Source organism: Notechis scutatus, chromosome 3, assembly GCF_049901735.1.
Source record: "Notechis scutatus isolate UNSWTSFEM ecotype Mainland chromosome 3, rNotScu1.2, whole genome shotgun sequence".
NCBI classification, from domain to species: Eukaryota; Metazoa; Chordata; class Lepidosauria; order Squamata; family Elapidae; genus Notechis; species Notechis scutatus.
Window position 1 is genome coordinate 70,550,349 of NC_142011.1, and position 20,653 is coordinate 70,571,001.

The 20,653-nt window shown below is 37.0% G+C and overlaps 1 protein-coding gene across 22 annotated transcripts in view; it reads left to right on the forward strand.

Annotated features, from left to right (window-relative positions):
• Positions 1 to 20,653, forward strand: part of SGIP1 (SH3GL interacting endocytic adaptor 1) — a 114,834-nt gene that overhangs the window by 26,570 nt on the left and 67,611 nt on the right. For 16 of the 22 annotated variants that reach the window (XM_087960422.1, XM_087960434.1, XM_087960423.1 and 13 more), the window contains exons 2-4: positions 10,741 to 10,804; positions 14,784 to 14,808; positions 19,393 to 19,470. In XM_087960422.1, coding sequence (XP_087816548.1) covers positions 10,741 to 10,804; positions 14,784 to 14,808; positions 19,393 to 19,470 — 167 coding nt within the window. The remainder of the gene's footprint in view (positions 1 to 10,740; positions 10,805 to 14,783; positions 14,809 to 19,392; positions 19,471 to 20,653) is intronic. The other 6 variants (XM_087960428.1, XM_087960430.1, XM_087960438.1 and 3 more) reach the window with 1 other exon arrangement.

The following is a 20,653-nucleotide window of genomic DNA, read 5'->3' on the forward strand; positions in this document are numbered from 1 at the left end:
TTACTGTTAGTTTCTTTGGCAATTCCTGGATTGGGATATTATTTGCTTCATGATCGTTAGTCTAATGTTAGTCTTGGTGTTAATGTCTACTTCTCTGGGTATTAATTGCTGCTAAAGAGGTGTTCTGGTCTTTTTGTTCCCTTTTTTGGCTTAGTGATTGTCTCTTTTAAATGGTATATAGATATTGTTTATCTCTATGTGCCTGTTGATATATGGTCAATAAATGGTCAATAAATAATTTGTCAGAGGGCCAGGCTTCCAGAAATTCTCTAGCATTTTTGGACTTGCCTTGAACTAGGATGGTCATAGTTTCCCATTAGTACTAATGTTCAGTTCTTCAGTTTATGAGTTAATAGGTTCAGCAGCATGCTCATCTTTGGAAAAAGATATTATGTTCAGCTACACTCTTTCAAGGCAGATCCAATGACCTAAATAATATTTTCCAACTCTGTGATACAATGATTCAATAGCTAGTTGACTTTAAGTACAATGCATATTAGCAGTGCAATGTGCAAAATAGTCCCATTATAATACTGAGTAATTGAGTATATATACATGTTCTATATCTGGGGAAATGAAAATGTGAGACTTATTCTTTCCTTGCTCATTTACCAATAGATTGGCTTTGGGACGGAATTTTTCACAGCAAAACCAAGAAACTTCCCAATAAATGGTCAATAAATTTCAGCTTTTAAAGAAAAAGAAAAGCTTGGAACAGAATGGCCCCAATATCTATCTAATAATCTGACAAAACTAATATTTTACCCAGTTGTGCTTTTTCTCTTCTCTGGGAATTCCTACCATGCATATATTGGATCCAAGACATTTTAAGTATTTGATATGTCCTGAAAGCTATTATTATACTTCATTAAATCACTTATAGCTGTGTTAACAGGTTTCGTGTGATCTTGCAGCTGAGATAGTCTGTTCTCAGCCACCTCCAGTTTGGTAGTTAACAAAATTAAAGATAATTTTAATTTGTTGTTTATCCTTCTCTTCTCTATATGGACAGATTTTATATCTCTCTCATGGTTTGTGGCTGTCACCTTTGTGTCAGAGCTTTCTTGGGAGTTATTTAAGGACTCAAAAATAGATTCCATCCAATAAAATTTAGTACACTATTATTAATACATCTCCTGAAGTACAAGCCTTTGTCTATCTGACTAGACAACTATCTGGAATGAAAGCCAGGCTTTCATCTTTGTTGACTTTTTTATTTGTAAAATTTATATAACTGCCCATCTCACAAACAAGTGATACAACTAGGCTAAAAAAACCACCTCGTTAGCTAATAAATACCAAATGGTTGTTATCATTTAAAAAAAAAACATTACATATAATTAAAAAAAGCAAAGCTATAAGTGAATTAATATTCGGATGAAGATATATGTTTATCCTACAGATAGTCCTTGACATGCAACTGTTGACCACTGGAAGGGGTACTGTGGCTTGCTCCCACCTGCTTATCTTTCTCCCAACCTGCCCCTAGGGCCTACTTCCTGCTTGGCTCGATTTCCACGGGGTTTAGGTCTGCTTCCTGCCCCACTGCATCCTACACCTTGAACCTCCTCACACCTTGCACCATTGACCTCTTCTGAAAATTGCTTTTCTGAAAAAGCGCCAAGCCAATCCACTAGGCAGCCTTCCTTATATACAGAAACTGTCTCAAACCATCACAGATGTGGGTGTCATTTTGGAAGGATTTTTGAATTTTTTAAAATTTTGAATTCTCAGATTGCAAGAATTGTGGCCACTTCCAAAATGGTGCCCGCTTCAGGGATGCCACAAGGAAGCTTCGGCGTAGGAAGTCTCTACAGTGCATCGGCTGATTCTGTTTCATAATATGTGCCAGGTCATCTCTCTAATCAACAATTAAATCACAGCTGAGGGAGGCTTTATTACAGACTGATCTGGCCTTGAGAAGCAGCATCTGAAAGTTTCTGGAGTCTCTGAAAGTCTGATGACCAGGTACAGGGATTGAGATCAATGAGTTGGAACATGAAACTGATATGAGACCTCAATCCCACATTCCATCCCAAATGGCTCACCCCTTGCCTCCTGCCATATTTCTCCATGCCCATCACCATTGTAATACTTTGGGCTGCCTATATCACCCAAAGGCTACATTCTCCTCCAATCCATGCCTCTCAATTTCTAAGGCTGGGGTCCTCTTATAGTGCTCAGTGCCATCAATCCCAGGAAAAGGAAACTAAGCACCCTGAGACACTTCAGCTGCAAGTGTCTGGGTGCCCAGTGTCCATCTCCCCCACACATACTCACACATAGACACACAAACACATCACAGGGATATCTTTCTTGCTACATTCACTGGTTGGTAAGGATTTCCTTCCAATCAACCTCCATCCAACCAATTTTCTCCTCTGGGTCTCACCCAAAGGAGGGGATCACACTAGCAGATGAAGTCATACCATATGTTCATCTCTTCTCTAAAGCTAATAGAGTCAAAGGCAAGATGGACTCTGCAGGAGGAAAGGTCTAATCACCTCATCCTTCTTGCCTAATCACCAATTTCCATAAACTCTAGCATTCTGGTCAGTCTCTTCAGATGAAGGGTCACCCAGAGCCATATAGTCCATGTGGGTAGAGGCACTGGCAGCAAAAAGGTAGAGGCACTGGATGCAAACCCAGAAAAGAAAATGACCCCCAAACAGCCAGCACTGCAAATGAAGCCCATCTTCCAAGCCATTCCTTTATCCAGCACCAGGCCTATAAGCACAAGTTCATCCTCAGTGTACCTAACCTATAGGCATGATAATGCAGCAAATGTGGGAGCACAGCTGAGGAAATCCAAAGCCAAGTCCAATCAACCAATCCATAGCAGTCCACATAGTTGCCAATCAAATCACTGAGGGGGCCATGTCTATGGCGCTTCTCAACCATCTAGGTCATGGTTGTCCCAAAGATGCTTTTTCAAAAGGCAACTTTTGAAGTGATCTCCAGTGAGAACTGAAGAAGCTTCTTGAATGAGAAACAAAACATCTTCAGGGAAAAACAAAGTCCAGCTGTCTTTTGCAATAGCAGCTTTGTGTCTTATATTGGCTTCTGTTCTCCGCCAACATGTTGCAATGTCCTTTTTATCATTTCTATAAGAGTGCCACTGCTCTTATAAGAACAATTGTAAATATGAACTAATTTAACATTGAAATTGTTTATACTTATTTGGATTGTGTTGTACATTTTCTTCTTAAACCAGATGGATAAAATTTGATTGAAATGATATGCCCTATGGTGTATAATATCTTCAGCAGGCTGAGCTAAGCTAAGGTTTGAATTGGAGATTTTGCAGCTCATAGTATATTTTATTTATCGGATAGAGAGCTATGAGTGCAAGCAACCTGTCAGCTCTACCAATATAAGCCAGATCAGGAAATCAATTTCACAGGAAGACTAAAAGTACTTTTATTGAGATTGGTTATAATAAAATAATCTTGTAAGTCTGATTGTGCTGCACATCTTCCTCCTCTCATAGTTCAGTAAATTAGGGAGATGTCTTCCTGAAATGTTATTTCAAATACTTCACCCTGGACTTAAAAATGATTTGGCCACTCTTGGCAACAAACCCTAGGGTTTGAATTGGAGATTTTGCAGCTCATAGTATATTTTATTTATCTGATAGAGAGCAAATATTTAACAAGATGAGTAAACTGTGTATACCTAGCGTAAGAAAATCTACAAAGCACTGAAGGAAAGATAAATTAATCCTGAAAAGGGCAATATATTCATTGATGGGGAAGGAAAGAAAAATGAATGATTTGTGCAGCATCTGCAGAAGGAAAGATAGAAAATTAAGAGATGCATTTTCTACATCCCAAATTGCCCTGAACAGTTAGAGCTCTTTCAGAAAATTCAGCTGCATGTCCGGACTTGAATCACAAGAGAACAGGATACTTTTCTGAAGGGAGAGAGTGTGTCCACATCTCACATCTTTCTTACTTAGTAGTTGTGGAAACAATGTGAATATGCAAAAAGTGTGCAGAGATTGAATATAAGTACTGTAAACTATATGTACTGTCTTCCTCTACCTCCAGCCTGAAATAATATGAAATAACTAATAAACTGCTAATATAGTAAAAGAAAATAAGCTGCCTATAAATTAGCTGTCCTAACCATTTCTGACTAAAGAAAAATATGGCAATATTGCTATAATCCATCAAGTGGATGGCAAATCACTGTTTCTTTTCCTTCTCCTTCCTCCTCCTCCTCCTCCAAATATTGTAGTTGAGGGATGGTTTTCTGATCACTTAAAAATATCAATTTATCACTTTTCTTTCAAATAATTATCAGTTTTCCTCTTATAAGCAAGTGACAATCCATTGTAAACCGACCATCTGCCTTTATGGAAACATTTACTATAGATGGTTATAATATCTCACTATTGATGGTGTCTTTGACAATTTGGTGATATCAAAGAAAATATCTGATTAATCTGGAGGGAATGTGATACTTGTGCTTAATTTGAATGTTCTATTGCAAATATGTTGTGTCTTTATTGTTTTTGTATTGTTTTTAATACCTTCAAGTCAATATTGACTTCTGGTGACTGCCTGGACTAATCTCTGCAGTTCTGGCAAGACTTTGGAAATGGTCTGCCATTGTTTGTTCTCTAGGGCTGAGAGAGAGTGACTGGCCCAAAGTTAACCAGGTGGCTTTGTGCCTATGGCTCTGTCTCCAGGTTTCTAGTCTGGTACTTTAATTACATCAAATTGGCTTTCATTATGTTTGTTTACAATTCTGTATGACTCCGGAACTTGATATTTAAACTATTAGTCATCATCCATGGTTTGCAATATTCTAACTTAAATTCGGAGTTATGTATGTTCACTTTGCATAAAAAGGCTACTGTCTAATGCCAGCATTTCTAAGCATTTTAGCATTAGTCTCCTCTATGTGACATCTGCAATTCTTTCTTGTAAATGAGTTCAGTAAAATATTAATGAGCATATCAAATTGCCATGTCAACCAATCAAATTGTTCTTGTGTCTCTGAAGATAATTGTCTCATCTCCTTTTTTTCCCAACAATGAAATACATTGAAGAAGTCAGAAAAATACAAAGCATTATTTGACTTCACACTAAATTTACACAAAATGTTTCTGTCATTCAAGTTCTGAAAATACTGGGAATGGTTTAAATACCTGGATTATATGCAATACCTGATGTAGTACCTTGTACAAAAAATAAAATATATTTAATTAAAAATATTAAATGGGCCTATACATACATACATACATACTTCCTCCATCCTTTCCTTTCTAGTTTGCAACAAAACTTACTGTTATACCTGAACCAGGGAACAATGATAATAGTAATGTGTTGCTTGTCACACAATCTAAGGAAGGATGACATTGCACTGTAAATAAAAATGAAGGAGAAAAAAACACATGTGTTCAAAGCTCCAGAATTAATATAATTAATTCCTATTTCCTGCATATAGTTAACTGTGGATATTCAAAGATAATAACTATAATCAGTATGCTTTCAAGACCATAACACTTTCTGCTGGGGTTACAATATTTTTTCCCATTATTATTTTGGTATACAGAATGGCACGGCACATAACCTTAAACTGTTCTTTAGAATAAGAAATTATTGCACTGCGCTAAAAAATTTTTTGATCTTTTTCAAATGCCTAAACTGAATGATCAGCATATACAGTAATATTTTCAAAGAGCAAAAAGCATCCAATGTATGTTGTCACCATGTACAATGGAGACATAGATTGAAATTTGGTGATTTTGATTCCTATGAAAGTTAATGAATTCACACAGAGCATAGTCTGCTCACTCCAATTTAATCTTTCAAAATGTACTGAACATGAAAATGTGTATACATTCATATTGTTAGTGCTTTCTGTTAAGATTATGTAACAAAGTGCAGCTCTTGATTATGTTGGTGGAAAGTTTCTTCTAAAATTCCACTTTAGAATGAAACAAATTTCCCCACCAACAGAGCTGACTGGGAAATTTATGTTACTTTGTTTAATTTTAACTGTGGTTGATAAAATGCTGTGTAGAAAACACGTGTTTCTGCCTATTCACACATCCATACCTTCTGCATAAAACAGAGAAGTACAGGAACTTCAATATGCTTTTAGACAATACCATTTTATCTTAGAATATTCCGATTTAGTCCTATACTTTATTTTTATGGCTTCTTATTTATTTTCTGCCCATGCTACCTGTCTTATTGCAAAATTAGAATTGTCTCTTAAGTATCCTTAGTGACAGGCAGTAAAAGAAAGAGACCATTATTATATGTTGGGTTTCTAATAGGAATTTATCATGCAACTGCAATTAAAGTAAAGTATCTCATATGAACTATAAGGTTGCCTTATGTTTTAGATGTAATTATTATGGTTATTCCTTCTAACTATGCTTAGTGATAAGTATGTTTATAAATACCTTTATTACACAGATAGTTCTTGATTTACAACAGTTTGTTTAGTGATCAGGGTTGCAACGTCACTGAAAAAAGGAACTTATGACCATTTTTCACACTTATGACCATTGCAGCATCCCCACAATCATGTGATCAAAATTCAGATGCTTGGCAACTGACTCATATTCATGATGGTTGCAATGTCCCAGGGCTATGTGATCATCTTGTGTGACCTTCTGACAAGTAAATTCAATGGGGAAGCCAAATTCACTTAACAACCATGTTACCAACAACAACTATAGTAATTCACTTAACAACTTTGGCAAGAAAGGTGGTAAAAATGGAGCAAAACTCACTTAACAAATGTCTCATTTAGCAACAGAAATGTAGGGCTCAATTATTGTGATGACCTGGGGCATGGCACAAAGGCAATACAATCAAATAATAAGCAGGAGTCTCTTTATTTGTTCCAACTTTGCCCCCAATGTCCTGGTGTGATGACCCAGAGTGGGATACAAAACAAACACACTCACAGAAAACAGGTGAAGCCCCTTTTATTCCTTCACTTTGCTTCCAAGCTCTGAATATTCTTGATGGAAGACAAAAAAACTCCCACACAAACAGTTACAAGAAGAAGGAAAAAAGCAACACAAATCAGGCAAGATAAGGGCTGGAGGACGTCCACAGATAACACACACTGGGAAGGACGTCAAACTCAGGGAGGAATATCAACTAGAGATATTTCCACGCTTTGTTTCTAGTGTTCACCCATACGCAGGTCTGTACTCTTTGTGGCTCCGGGTTTGGATTCTGCTCCTGTGGCAGATATGAGTTCAAGTGAGGAAGACATGGCAGAAAAATATGAACCGGCATTGCTGAGTGATTGGAATAGTAACCAGGATGAGGAGATGGATGTAACAAGGGATGACAGACCTGAAATATTAGAGTGGTCAGAACCTTGACCTCCTCTGGTGCTTTATCTGATCAGCAGCCGGGAATGGATGACAGGGAAGGAAGGAGGGAGTTTTCCAGCGGAGATGAGAATCTGGAAAACTTATGGTTAGACGTTAGGAACAGGAGACGGCTAAGGAGACAAACCCAGTTAGAAAGAAAGAGAAGAGCGAGTCAATAATTAGGGTAATTAGCACGTTGCTTAAGTGAATAAAAGGACATAGCTGGCCTGGTGGAATTCGACAGAAGCAAAGTGACTAATTGAGAGTGAAGACTTTACAGCAGAAGCTCTGAGGCTTGAGATTTATTGCCACGACAGGTTTGCCGGACAGAGTAAAGATTTATGCTGTGGATTGGGATTTATGCCAGCCGTTATCTTGTGGGACTTTGTTTTGTTTGAATTACTTCTGAAACGGCTGCTTTTTGTTTTGCTCGCTTGAATTTGAAGGGGAGTCATAACAACTCTTATTGAGTTGTCACAGTTGCAGTCCATGAAGAAGATCAAGGCCCTCTCCTCGTGAGTAGACCATGTCTCTCCCTTATCCTCTCCTCCCTGCATGCCCTAGGATGGATAGGGGATGGGCCTGACTGCTCAGCCGGCCTCTGCCCTTCCCCAGTCTCCTTCACAATCTTTGGAGCCACTTCCACTCCCTGTCAGCTGTTCCTCCTCTCCCTCAGAGTCAGTCTTCACCAGGGGCACGACACCTGGTTACCTTCTGGGCTGGAGAAAAACTCTCCCAGGAACAGCCTTTGGCTGCAGAGATTCAAGTCCAAAACGTGGTCAACAAAAACTGTAACTATGAGTCCAATCGAGGCAAGATGGAGTAATTAGTCCGGCAGGGCAAGAGAAGGAATTCCAGACATGAAGGAATGTCAGTAAATCAACCCAGTTGGGAGGATGCCAGGAATTCAGATAACCAAAGTCAACACGATAAACTCACATTTGTTCCCAGCAACCACAGCTCTCAACTTCCTCTTCCTTAAACTCTCTTCCCAGGTGTGCCTAATGAAGGGAATCAGGGCCCTTTCCTCCCCCGTAAGCCATGCAACCCACGTTGCTCTCTTCTCCGTTGCTTCCTGCATACCCTAGGATGAAGAGGGGATGGGCCTGGGTCTTCCTTTGAACTCCCTCTCCCTTGTTTTATCTCTCCTCTGCTCTGCCCAGCCAGACTTTGCCCATCCCCAGTTTCCTCCACAGCCAATGGAGCCACACTCCGACTCCCTGTCAGCTGTTCTTCTTCCTCTTCGGATTCAGACTCCAACAGGGGCATGACAATTGTGATCGTAAGTTGAGGATTACCTGCATAAGGATAAAGACTCAGAACCACTGTTGCTGGCTGCCATTAATAGCAAATTCTATGGCAGATTTATATTTGACTCCTTATATTTTCTGGTGTAGCCTACAGTTGGACGGAAGGGCTGTTCAGAATTGTGTTTTAGTTTTATCTTTGCAGTAGCCTGGTCTGGTTACACAATGCCTAGGATATCAGATATTCTTTGCTTCCACTCTCAGTCCTTATGTATCTGTCCTTCTAATGACCCCGTTCCCCCAGCAAACTAACTCAGTTGTGCAGACTTTAGTCTCTTAACGATACTTTCAGGAAACGAAGGTGTGTTTGTGTAGCAAGACATTCATTAGTTTGTCCTCTGGAGGTTAAATGGGTTGGTATCACTGTAGCAACAAGTTGTGAGCAAGCTCTGCAAAGCTAAGAGAAGCTGTTCTGTTCTGGCTTACACAATGTTCATGCAAACGTGGGTAGGGAGGCTTCAGTGGAGGTTATTATTTTCATGCAAGCATTGAAAGAAGGAGATGGATTGTATCACAGGGACATTGTATAGAATCACCTGCAGCCCTAAGCTAGGTGGGGGTAGGTGCAGTGCTTCTTTTCCCACATTGTATTGCAATGAAGGCAGAGCTGATAGTAGCAATCAATAATATTTATTTGGTCAATGACCAGCAAAAATTTATAAGAACGAAAGCAAAGGGAAGCAAGAAAATGCAATAATAATCCAACAAGTACCGGAATAAATCATAGAATATAACATTTACTCCTCTGTTATTATGTTAATATCATTGTTACCCGTGTGATAAATCTAAAACATTGATAAGTACAAAACAAAATTAACAGCTGTATATCCCCCTACACTTTATTAGTTAAGATACTAAATAGATTTATTGGAAAATAACTAAATAACGACCTACTGCAGGCAAGTTTTTTAAAAAAATGTTTACCAAATTACAGTTCCACGAAGCAATTTTTTAGCTGTAGAAGATGGCTATGAGGGTAGTGCCTTCTGTTTTTGTTTTTTTATTCTCATCCAGTTTGATAAAAATAACTTTTTCATTTGTTTATCTTTTTTTCCAAAGAGAGTAAACATAACTTAATTACTTAATAACTAAGGTGACCTAATACTCCTTTCTCTTCTTATTTTCCCAACAACAACAACAACCTTGTGAGGTGGGTTGGGTTGAGAGAGTGACTGGCCCAAAGTTCACTAGTAGACTTTCATATCTAAGGCAGGACTAGAATTCACAGTCGCCTAGTTTTGAGGCTAGCACCTTCGCCACTAAATCATATTGGCTCTTATCTGAGAGGAAATTTTGGATATTGTTCTCTTCAGCATTAACAAATATAAGTAATGTAATTGGTAATATAATATAATTTAATAAATATAAGTAATGTCAATTAATCAAAACTGTTTGCTTTTATAATATGTGTGTGTGTGGATTTATTAATCTAGAAAGGTATGACAGGAATACCAAAATAGCATTTTCTAAACAGCTTGTAAAAACATTTCAAAATATATCTATTTCTTAAAATATTGTGTTTTATTTACTCTGCTGAGGGAGTTTGCCATTTATAATTTAATCCTAGACAGAACCATTATTCACTTGTAATTGTCTATTAAGCCAGTAAAACTCAATAGTAAATCATATCAGAATTCCTTTATGTGAAAAAAGTCCTGTACATTCTGTGCTTTAATTGAGCTGTGTAATATAAGGTCCTCTATAGTTCTTTATTCATTATATGACAATACTGTTTATTTTTAAAACACAACTCTCTATATGCTTCAGTAAGACTTAACTTCCAAGTATGTTGAATCTGATTGCCCGCTAGGCCATCTACTACAGGTGTTCCCAATCCCCGGGCCCTGGACTGACACCGGGCCATGGCATGCCAAAAACCAGGCCACGCAAACAAGTGAAGCCCCATCCGTGGGATGCAGTCAGCATGCGAAACCATGCCTCCTCCGGTCCTTGGAAAAAAACCTCTGTCCACAGAACTGGTGCCTGGTGCCCCAAAGGTTGGGGACCACTGATCTACTGTATTGCTTAGCCCAGTTTAAAGCTGCCTGATATAGTCCATTATTTTTTCTCCTGTCTCCACAGGATTGAAAAAGCGTACAAGGAAAGCCTTTGGAATACGGAAGAAAGAAAAGGATACCGATTCCACGTAAGTATGTACTGTGAATTAACAATCTGAAGAGTAAGATACATAAAGTTAGATTGAATCCAGTCCCATCCTTAAAACATTGCCCTCTAATGGGATCTAGATGGTAACTCCTGAGGATACAAATAGATAAATAAAAATAAATAAAACTCAAGGCAGCAAACATATCCAACACACCTTCCTCCCCTTATTTTTCCCACAACAACAATTCTGTCAGGTGGGTTGGGCTGAGAGAGAGTGACTGGCCCAAAGTACCGCAGCTGAGTTTCATGGCTAAGGCAGGACTTGAATTTATGGTCTCCTGCTTTCTAGCTTGGTGCCTTCACCACTGACCGAGGTCCTGAGTTGGGAGTATGTCCCTTGAAGGCACCACTGACCCAAGGTCCTGAGTTGGGAGTATGTCCCTTGATAGCAATTTTATTATGCCAGGGATTGTTTTAATTGGTGTGGTGTCATCTGTTTATCTAATACACCACATTTCCCTTTTTGTGATTCTGAATTTATTTTTAATTGTTTGTTGTTCAAAATAATTTTTAGTTGGGTGGGTGGCCTATAAATATGAATTGTAAACAAACACACAAATACATAACTAGAGCTGTTTCATGAACGAGACTGTTTTACACAAACAATGAAAGCACAGTTACTCATTTCTCTGGTTCCCTGATAGGATGACTATATTTTATCTAAACTACCAAATTGAAGTTTGCAAGTTTGATTGAATTCATTCAACACTGTGAATATAGAGACTTACTGAAGGTAGAGGCCAATTTCTCAAAAAAGAAAGCTTTTCCGATGTTAGATGTCTGTGAAGAATTGTCTTGGTTTTTCAGTTATATCACAGGATTCTATTGTTGGTTTAGAAGAGTTTTAAAAATGAAACTGTTTTACTTGCTGTGGTACTTAACAGTCCCTGGATGATGTGTGAGGGAAAAATATTTTAAATATGTTGCTGCTTTCTGTTTCTCGAAAACATTTTTCCACACCTACACCTCTTTTTCCCCTGAGAAGTTTCATAGCAAATATAAGAAAAGCTGGGGGGGAAATGGTCAAGGAAATTCACAAGATTTTTTCCATTTTTGACATTGGTGAAAATGCTTTTAATCATCTTTCACCAACATTTTGGAGTACTGTGATTACTGTTGATCAAGTGCCTCTGCTTTAATTATGTTTATTTGACATGATTTAAATCATGTTTTTGAATAATGTGTAAAATAAAGTAAGTTCTATAGATTAGAATTATGGAGTAGTTTATCATCACCTCCACCCACTAAATTGTTTAAATGTGCAGAATAGAGGAAATATCAATCAATGTCCCCCTTTGCATCTCTATTCTGCTTTATTTAAGTATATGCAAATGTTAAAGCTGGAATAAACCAAAGGCGGTAATAACCCTTTTGGGATTCTCCATGCTGATTACCTACAGTATTGATTTCAATGGTTCTGAAAAGTTCTGTTATGTCCTGTCCAAAATATGAAGCCACATTTTGCATAAGAGGTAAAACTCTACCACAGACTTGGTTTGACTAAATTCCTTAGTAACATGCTAGAGGAAGATGCTTTGCAGCTATTCATAAGATCCACTTAAAATGACATGGGTGGAGGGCATTCAGTGCATTAAAACTCCTGGATGTTTCAGCCTATTGAAAAAATGAGACAGTAGTTTAAAGATAGAAAACATGTATGTGTTTGTTTGTATGTTTGCATGTGTATGTGTGTGGACTAAAAAAGGAAACCAGTGGAGGCAAATCAGCTAAGAAATCAAATGTCCAATTGGTGTCAGCACACAGGCTGTTTCTTAGCATCAGATTAGGTAAACCCATAAAACAGTTGGGGTACACTATCTGCATCACGAATGCAGATTGTAACCTAGGGCTCTAACTGACATTATCTAAATGAATGTTTACAGTGAATTGAGTATGTATCATCAGAATATAAACTGTCTTCTGTCCACCAACTTGTCAGCTGGACCATTTTTGGACATACACTAGGTCAGCCAGTTTTCCAGAAGACTGATATGTCTATGTTCAGCAACAGCTCAAGTGTCTGCACCAATTATCTGTCACTGACACAATCTGAAAAGTGGCCGAGGTCTCCATCCTGGTAACTGCTCATATTCACTCATGCCTGCCTGTCACACTTAAAGGAGAGCATTAGTTAATGCTTTTTCCTGGTGACTGCTAACACTAAATAGATGGCAAAACAACACCAATTGAATTGACCAATCATTGCCCTTCAGCATCTTACAGTAAACCTATATATCCATTTACAAGCTTTAATGAGACAGATTAGGGTTCAGATTTCAGGGCAGTGTAAATTATGCTGTGATATACCTTTTCAAGGACTGGAAGGATGTATATTGATGTAGCCATGAAGAAAAGTTTTTTAGCTGACATATTCCCAACAGTGGCCATGTTCACTGAGAATTGTTGAAATTGTAATCTAATATATCTGTGACAGGCCCCCAAAATCTAGAAAGACACGAGGTGATTCTTCCAAGCAGATTTCTTTATTGTTCCACATCTATAGACAGAATCTTGTCAAACTGAAGCACCCTATTATCTACATCAAGGATATAATCTCAGAATTATTAAGGAACAACTGTCTTCACCATCTTTCTCTCACACAAACTATCTGAACTGAGCTGTGGAATACACTCCATCCTTCCTGGAAATCCTGCTCACAACATAACATCACACCCTCCCATTGGATTAGATTGAACTATATTAAAAAGAAATATGGACTATACATGAAAGGAACAGATCTGAATAGAAGATGTAAACATGAGACAACTTATGTTGTCAATTATCCAGATGTTTGCCTGACAGTCATTCTCATAACTTCATAACAGTGCTGAAATTCAGTCACAGCAATCCAGTAATAGAAATGTTAAAAGGAGGAACTTATAATGAATGACATCTAGCCTTGTAGGTACATCAAGCTAAATGCTAGCGTTATTCTGAATAATTTAAAAGGACCTTTTTAAAGCACTCTGGAATCACCAAATGAAGTGGAAATAAAAGTGTCTAATTTTTAATGAGCTAGTCAAAATATAGGTTGGAAACAGATGAATTAACAAAGACATCAACAAGCACGTAAGAAAGTGTGAAAGGCATTATCCAAGCATTCTAGGAAATGGAAATTTGTAGAAGTTTTGCGTTGGTAGCTCTATTTTATTGTTACAGCAATTAAGGTGGTTATTAATGTATGGGCCTTTTCACTTGCATTTTGTGTGAATGTTACTGAGTCCTGTGAAACACCATATTTTGTATAAATAAGTAAACTACTTTCATGATACCCAACCTCTAGTAACTATCCATCTCTGGGGTCATACAGTTTCATAGTCCTCCATACGTATGTGAATGTGCGGAGGGGAGCATATGTGTGGATCAGGGGTAAAATTTAATTTTTTTTCCTACCGGCTCTGTGGGTTTGGCTGTGGGCGTGGCTTGATATAATAGTAATAGCAACCAGGGGTGATTGGGGCAATTTTTTACCGATTCTAATCATTCTTACCACCTCTCCCGAGGTGGAGCCAGGTGGTTGAATTTCACCCCTGGTGCTGACATTTTCCACATGTGCAGAGTTCAACTCAGAATCTTCAGTTGTAGCCATGCTGACAGGGGAATTCAGAAGCTGAAGTCCATTGGGAAAAGGGGGTGGAAGAATTGATGTTGGTATAATTTTTGCCAATTAAGGAGGGGAGGAATGCAAGTTAAGAAGGCAGTGAGAAAAAATCCAATTTATGATATGTGATTTATGTACAGGGGCAGCAGTACAGCTTCATAATTTGATTTTCGGGGTATGTTTGTTGCTTTATTCTTTATTATAGTAGTGTTTCATTAGAAACATTTGAAGCAAAAATATGGTTTTAGGAAGTATAATCTTTTTCGGTGCAGCTATTTTATTGAGCAGTTATGATAATTAAATTAATGTACGTTTTTTTGATTCCATTAAAATAGAACCTATTTTAATTTTATTACAGAGGATCACCAGACCGAGATGGAACTGTAAGTTTTAAAGATATTTCTTTCTGAAATTAGTGTTTATTTTCAACTAGGTGTATTCAATAGAAAATATGCCTTAAGCATTCTTAAATCTTCTTCCCTATTTCTATTTTAATACTTTGAATATATTAACTATATTCTATAGTTAATGTAGAATACTCTATATTTTAAATTTAGAAAACTAAATTTAAATATATTCTGGTTTTACTTGAATCCAGTCTAAGTCCTTTACCTCCTCTTCAAATTTCAAAAAGTTTAAAATATTATATCAAGATTTAAAATTGGAAAATCGGTTTCTGCAATTGAGGAAATGAACCGAAGGTAATCACAACCAGGAGAAAATAGAAATAAGAAAGAAGGGCTGCTCTTAAATTATTGTTGCTTTCATTTATGGTCTTAGTATTTTCATACATGCTAGAACTAATTTTCAAAAGAAACTTGCCTCGGCTATTAGACTTTATGTTTGCAATAAAGAATGTTGGGCTCAGATACAAATTTAACTTTGTTTTATATTGATTCCTGATTTCAGAAGACTTCCTCCTATTAATCTGGTGAGAAAAAAATGGGGGTAATTGTTGAGTGTGCTCAATAGATATTCACAAACAGACTGAAGACCCAGAAATTTCCTATTATTTGCTTTCATATTTTTGTATTTTATTCTGTAATCTAATAAAAATGTTATTTAAAAAAAGAATGAAGACCTAGAAATTATGAATCCTAAGGGCCTTTCCAGATGATACTTTTCTGAACAGTGAATGAACTTCTAGTACATGGGTTATGAGCTGGATTCATGGTCAAATTGATGTCCAGAAATTTAACATTTTCCAAGCATATTTATGTCACTGGTGAATGTGGGTTTGTCTAGCTGGCATGTCCTTCTTGTTTTTGAGGGAAAGCTGTATTGTTGAATTGAGGACTGAATCATATCTGTCTCATCCTTAATGACAAGCATACTCAACCTATTCTTTTATGATTCCTGATTGAAAGTTTATCCCACTCCTTCTTTTAAAAAGTTTGTGTAATCCCTTACACAATACAAAAACACAGAAATGTTTATCCTTTTTAAGAAGTGATAAACATAAAGAATCATTTTATTTCCTTTTAAAGAGTAATCACTTATTATTCTTTTAATTGAATTCTTAATTCAGAAGGTTTTATTAATATAGAAGTATATGCCTTCTAGATACTTTTTAAAAAGTGTCTTCTGTGAAGTAAGGTATCTTCTGCTTCCTCTTACTACTGCTGTTAGTTGAGAGTGAGCTTTATCTTCTGGAAAGGTCCTAATACAATTTTGCTGGCCTAACTTTTTGAACATCTGACCCAAGATCCTTGATTCTCCCACCTTAACATTATTCCTTTTCAGCCCAATAGCAGTGATTTCAGAAGAACTGAATTGGGTAGAAATGCTTGTAGTTGCAATCGTAGGTTGAAAAAAGCTGGCATCTACACATCATCCTGCATCCCCTTATGTCCACTCATTGCTTTTATTATCTTTTTTCCTTTTTAAACAAAAGTAGACCATACCTGGAACACTTATGTATAATCGTTTAGTCAAAGCTCTGTTCAGCAGAAGAAGAAGAAAAAAGACATAGACTTTCCTAGCTTGAAAGCTGATTCATTCCTCAGGTCCCATTCATAGTGCAATCTACTCTGTACTGCAGAGATGGTATTCAGCAGGTTCTGACCAGTTCTGGAGAACCGGTAGCAGAAATTTTGAGTAGTTCAGAAAACCAGCAAATACCATCTCTGACTGGAGATTTTACAGTATCCTTCCGCTGCCATGCCCACCAAGCCACACCCACCGAACCGGTAGTAAAAAAAATTGACTCTCACCACTGCTGTACTGATAGTTTAAATTAGTGATTCTTGAACTGCTTGATGAATTACACCTTTTCCCAGTCTCAACTAATTTCATTCATTCATTCATTCAATCAATTTTATGGCTATCAATCTCAGTCAACGGATCTGGGCAGTTTATAAACAATAAAAACAATAAAGCAATAAAAACAGTCAAACCAATAAAAACACTAAACATGTCCAAATGAAATATACATAGTGCAGAATGCATTGTGCAGCATGATAATTGTACTCGACCTGATTGGACAGGTAGAAACTCTTGAAAAAAGATGATCCCACAGATAACCTAGTCCTAAACCATGTAAGACTTTAAAGATAATCCAACACTACCTTGAATTCCACCTGGAAACACACCAGGTTACTACCAGTGCAGCTCACACGGAAATAGTGTTACGTGTGCCAAATATCTGGCAACATTTATTATTCGTGCCATCACATTCTGTACCAGTTGGAGTCATTACTCTCACAGAAAAAAAGGCTCTATTGTTTTACACAAGCATCTCAGTAATAATTGTCTCAATCCAGATCCTCAACTCACAAACAAGCCATTATGAATTGTTCCATTGTCCCCAGGCTATGCCAAATTGTTGATTTGGGTAATTATCCCCAGTTTAACCACCACTGATCTAAGCACAAGAAAGAGTTGGTAGCTTTTCTGGAGCTGCTATATTAGACATGGAGGAAACAAAATACAGTCCTTTCTTCTTTAAACACATCCAAGCTTGCCTACATAATTCTGAAAGTGGAGCCCATAGGTTTTGCATATAGCATGTACACCATGACTTTGTCACACAGATGAAACAAACAAAGCAAATACAGAAGACAGATCATTTGCATGATGATGTCATGACAGATGTGTTGTCCTTTGCCCTCCTTAGCCTCCTACAAATATCCTAGAATCCATGTTTTGTCCTTGCCATATCTTACTAGCAACTTGGGGAGACAAGCAGTTTATATTGAAGAAATAAATGGGGAAAAAGTAAGTCTTCCGTGCCATTACTCGCTGTCTTAATCTATTTTTCCTTCCCACTTTCTGCAATCTTGGTTAGTGGATTATTTTTAACAGCCAGGCATATTTTTTCCACATGACTTAGAATTTGGCTCAGACAGTTTAAATCAGATCATATCTTTATTAAAGTCGAAGACCAGCATTGACTCAACCAGATATGGTTTCCATTAAATCATCCATACTGATAATGCGCTCGTGTAGTTTTCTATTCCTCCCATCTTTCAATTTTCAAGCAAAATCATATTTCTGCAAACCTTAAAATGACAAAGGAAGCTATCAAGTAGGCAACTTTCCAATAAATTTGCCTCCTGACTTCGGTCTTTGGCTTCATCATTACTACTGTTAGTCTGGTGTATTCACTGCCTGTGACATCTCACTCTTTTTCTGGGTTTCAGTGAAGTCTGAAACTGAAGATTATTTTTATCTAATAATTTTGCATTATTTCAAGTGACGTTATTTGCTTTTCTATGTGACTATGGAGATTCTCAGTCATCCAGGTCATGGTAGTCCCATTTTCAAGAGGCAACTGGACTTTTTGGTTTTTCCTTGAATTGCTTGTCATCCAATAAGCTTCTACAGCTCTGAGGAAGCTTCTTGGATGAAAAGTGAAACGTCTTCAAAGAAAAATCAGAAAGTCCAGTTGTCTCTTGAAAAAGCACCTTTGGGATTGCTATTCTATAGTTATGTAATATGTGTTAAATTTCACTTTAAATGATATAAGAAATTTTCTTGCTTTGTGGGTCATGTTTACTCAGACTAGAATGATTGTAGCTACGTTCCAGTCGGTATATTTTCCATCCCCTGAATTTTGTTGCTAGTTTAAAAGTTTGATATTGTAGTTAATCCTAAATCTAAGAAGAGGTGTTTATTTTGTAAACTCAATGATCAATTTCAAGTTTCTGGATGTGGCATCTCCATTATTACAAAACAAACTTTCAATTTTATAGTTTATATCCCATTTTGGAGTAACAACCCAAAACAATTCATGGCTAACAGTTTCTAGTCCTAAGAAAATATCTTCTTTACCTGCAACTTATTTATTTAGCGTATGGCAAATACATGGACTTATAGAGGTTCAAATGTCAATGTCCAGTCCACCCAGCCATTCAAGGATAGGGTAGTCTATGTTGAAAAAAATCAGACATTGGGCCGGTGTAAGCTCTTGATGGACGTTCGGACACAATGTGATGGATATTTTGTCAAGGAGCACCACAACCCTGCAACTATTCAAAACTTACTGAACATCAAAATACTATTGACCTCTTTTCTTACAAACAGGATGAATTTAGGATCATATCCCTTTTATATAGTTCAATGATTGCTTAATTAAATTATCCCTAAGATTGATCTGTGGCAAAGGTATACTGCATTGAAATACAAAATTGAAAAGGCTATTGACCGATGGGAAAAAAAGAAAGAGGAGGAAGGTGTGGTTTTGAAATACATAGCAATCTAATGTTTGGTTAAGAGACCATGAGATGGTATTTAAAATCATGATAGCTTTCAGCTGAATTCCCTTATAATGTCTAACTTCTGCTGAATAGAGCGGTACACTATGTTCCAAAATAGTCTGCTGATAGCAACATTAATTTGGCAAATAATTCTTTCAGAAAGTTCATTTTCAGCTTGTTTACTCCATGTAGTTTCATGTATTTTTTTGAAGTCAAACCACCAAACACTTTAACCCTTTTTCTATAAAAAAAAAACAAAATCCATTCCAGCCACCCAGTCCTCATCCTCATGATCCATTCTACAATAGCAAACCAGAATGTGCCCAGGAAGGCGGAAAAGCAGCTTTGGTAAGAATGTGAATATTGGCTTAAACTAAAGCTTCAAGTGGGTGGTTACAATAATGTTGAAACTACAACAGTGTTGTTTTTTCTTTAAAATACACCAATGCATGCTTGATATTCTTCATGTGTTACTTATTTCAATGTACTTTCACCACTGATGCTCCAATTAAGATGACTAACTTTTCACTTTTACACAAACTATGATCTAGGTGGTTTCGCTCTTTGTAATTGGCAGGTGGGTTTTTGTCAATGAACAGATTTTCTAAGTGCTGTTCAAGGTTTTCTGGTATGGCACCCGGTGTGCCAATAGCCACTGCAACAACCGTGGATGGTTCTTATGTGTTTCTAATATATGTTCATATTTATTTATTAGATTTTTACCCTGCCTTTATTATTTTGATAAATAACTCAAGGTGATGAATACACCTAATACTCCTTCCTTTTCCTATTTTCCCCACAACAACAACCTTTGAAGCGGGTTGGTCTGGTAGAGAGCGACTGGTCCAAAGTCACCTGTATAGCTTTCATGTTTAAGGTGCATCTAGAACTCACAGTCTCCTGCTTTCTAAGCTAGCACCTTAAAGCGCACACGCACATTTATTTATTTCATGGTTATATTAATTAGTGTTTTGTAATAGAAAGCTTTTGAAGGGGGGAATTAAGTAATATTAATTCAAGTAAATTAGATGGAAAACAGAATGTTTGTTTTATGAAGCTTGGCTTAAAATGGTATTTATAAAAGAAAACCTTGGCTATATTATGTTAATCATACATTGTTTTGAAATGAAGCTATGCATCTTGATTCTACATATTATATGCAAAAAAAACCCCGTTAAATATTCTAGGATAGTTATTATTGTTATATATACAACAGTGGGAATCATGTCATAATGTACCAGCATAGTAAATGTGTGGATTCAAGCAGTATGTCCTTTTGCAATTGACAGATGGAAATTTTATCAATGCACAGATTTTCTAACTGTTCTCCAAGATTTTCTGGTATGGCACCCAGCGTGCCAATAATTATTGGGGACACTGGTTATGCTATAATCTTTTGATTTTAATTTTCAGATCTTTATACTGTGTGATCTTCTTCAATTCTTTCTCTTCTATTCCAACTATCTCCTAGTATTGCCACATCAATTATCCATGCTCTCTTCTTTTCAATCGCAATTAAGTCTGGTGTATT